This window comes from Capsicum annuum, unplaced genomic scaffold (genome assembly GCF_002878395.1).
Source record: "Capsicum annuum cultivar UCD-10X-F1 unplaced genomic scaffold, UCD10Xv1.1 ctg50275, whole genome shotgun sequence".
In the NCBI taxonomy this organism is placed as follows: domain Eukaryota; kingdom Viridiplantae; phylum Streptophyta; class Magnoliopsida; order Solanales; family Solanaceae; genus Capsicum; species Capsicum annuum.
Window position 1 is genome coordinate 1 of NW_025858130.1, and position 2,841 is coordinate 2,841.

At 35.9% G+C, this 2,841-nt stretch overlaps 1 protein-coding gene across 1 annotated transcript; it reads left to right on the plus strand.

Annotated features, from left to right (window-relative positions):
- Nucleotides 1-478: 478 nt before the first annotated feature.
- LOC107872253 (serine/threonine-protein kinase Aurora-3) lies at nucleotides 479-1,352 on the plus strand (the record flags this gene model as incomplete). The annotated part of the gene is given in 3 exon segments (XM_047403960.1): nucleotides 479-693; nucleotides 774-846; nucleotides 1,026-1,352. Coding segments are annotated over 3 exon segments (369 nt in total), but the record flags the coding sequence as incomplete, so codon positions are not given.
- Between the last annotated feature and the right edge of the window lie 1,489 nt (nucleotides 1,353-2,841).

The window sequence follows — 2,841 nt, forward strand, 5'->3', positions numbered from 1 at the left end:
TCCTGTTCAGCATACATGTAAATCATGCAGCATTTGAACTGGATATGTCCTTACCATATTGATTTCCTGTTCACTTTATACAACCCAGTTTTCAAATCATGGCCATTAAATCAAGGAACCAAGTTGACAGTCCTTGGGGTGGTGGGGGAAGGTCCATAACACTATAGGTGAATTCGAAGTTTCACTATGCTTTTAAGTTTTAACCCCAGTTTTCCTCGTTCTCTTTTAATCCCGAGGATCCAACTTTGAGACCATCGAAATCCAATATCGGTAGTAACTTAGGGTGATCCTATTACGATTATGCATATAACATAGCTCTTAGGATGACCCTCCTAACATGTTGAAAAGCTGTTTCATGGGCATCCGAATTAGAACTGGATCCGGTTGTCCAGCAACTGCAGCTAAAACCAAACTGGGAATTATTGACGCGTTGCATAGCAAGAATAAAATATTAATTAGATTATCACATGAAACGCAGGGTCGCTTGAAGATTGCAGACTTTGGGTGGTCTGTACAATCTAGAAGCAAGAGACATACAATGTGTGGAACATTGGACTATCTAGCACCGGAAATGGTGGAGAACAAAGCTCATGATTATGCAGTTGACAATTGGACCCTGGGGATTCTTTGCTATGAGTTTTTATATGGCGTGCCTCCATTTGAGGCCGAGAGACAAACCGACACATTCAGAAGGTAACAATTCCTCTGCTTCTTTTCGTCTTGTAACTGTTACTTGGAAAATCAAGACGTATTAACTCAAGAGTGGGATATAGAATTATGAAGGTAGACCTCAGCTTCCCTCCATCGCCCGATGTATCTGCTGACGCTAAGAATCTCATTAGCCAGGTATATTGATTAGCACTCATAGTTGCACAGCACTGATGCCGCTACATAGACTAAAGGGTGGTTTACTTGAACACCTTTCGTATAATACTGCATATACATCAAAAGTTACTTCTTAGCAGAATTTCCGGATTCTCCACTGGCTGCACTCCTTTCTGATGGTTTAGCTTTGCCGATTGCAGCTTCTCGTGAAGGATTCTTCGAAAAGGCTTTCTCTTCAAAAGATCATGGAGCACCCTTGGATACTTACGAATGTCAGATGACACTATAATCCGAGTCTCTTCGCCAATTTGCATCGTTTAGTTAAAGCTTTGTCCAGTCAAAGATAACTCGAATGTTTGTTGTTTCAACTCTTTTTTCTATTACATATGAGATGTAATCATCTTGATTTCAATAGTTTGTATCAAATGGAGTGTCAAGATTTGTTGGTGTGACATTGATGTAAACATGAAAACAAACAATTCATGCTGCGTAAGGCTTATTTAATGAAGAAAACACGTGCCTTAACAGAATTTTCCCCATACTTGGAGCTCGAACTCGAGACTTAGAGGTAAGGGTGAAAGGATCATATCCTTCCACCACAACCTTTGTTAGTGAACATGTCCTAAATTGACATGGACTTTAACAAAACTAATGGTTTGCAATGGAAATTCTAAAAATTTGGTGAGGTTTTGGAAGATGTAATACATAAAATGCTCTTTAACTTGGCATCAACTGATATTTATGTCTTCCAATTTCGGGTATGCATAAGTAGACACTTAAACTTGCATAAAGTTGATTATTGAACAAGTAGATACATACGTCCTACGTGTCATCTACATGGCAATTCACGTGAGATTGCCATGTAAGTGCCACGTAGATACCATGCATGCGCCTGCTTGTTCAACTTTATACAAGTTTTAGTGTCTACTGGCGCACTCCCAAAGCTGGAAGGCATAGATGCGAGTTATGTATTAATGTCATTTTATAAATTAGGTGAAATCCTAATTTGTTGACGACTATGCAAAATGGTCAAGGGTAAACATGATCGTTTTTAATACTTGAATGATCATATAAAGAAGAAAATTCAAAGGTGATTTTAATATGATCTTCTCAATACTTGAATAACTATATAAAGAAAAAATTTAAAGGTGTGATTTTAGGCAAGCTACCACTATAGTAGTCGTGAAAGTTTGTCTATAATAGAATGATAAAATTATGTTTATTCTTGTTTTGTCTATAATAGAACGACAAAATTATGTTTATTCTTGTTTTGCTTCAGTGCCATCCCTATATACATTCACTAGCATTCACCTAAAAAATTAGAGTAATAATTATTGAAAAAATTAAAATGATCTCTTTTTTTACTTCATATTTCCTTCCTTTAGTACTTGTTGCAAGCATTTTCAACTTTCAAACCTCTTTGTGTGATATCAATGAAGACGAGACATTAATAAGAAGTATATGTCAACAAGTATAAGATCCCTCGTTTTGTTTAACCACTTTCAGAGAAAGTTTACCTACTCATCCTTATGTTCCTGAGGAAGTAACGCGAGTTGCTATAAGCCAATCATTACAAAATGCTACCAATAATTTTATCTTCGTAGAGACAGCTAAAGCAGGAGCAAAAGACAAAGATGCCCAAGACTTGTATGCTACTTGTGACACTGGCTATGAATTATTGGTATCAGAGCTCGAAGATGCTACCCTATCATTAGCTATTAAGGATTATTTTAGTTTGGAAAATTCACTTTTAAAATGTCCTACATATGTGAGTCTCTGTCAAAATGCATTTAATGATAAAACAACACCTGAAATGTTAGATAGGAGTAAGAAACAATTTGATCTTGTATTAATGGCACAAATTGCAGAAGGCCTTATTCAAAAATAGATAGTTGTAAATTAATTGTTTTTCTTGAAAGCTAGTAGCTTCTCGAGGGAGAAATAATATTTCAATAAATTATTTTTATTTCTCAAGTGAACTATTAAATTATGTCTAAGCTTGTAAATTAATAGTGA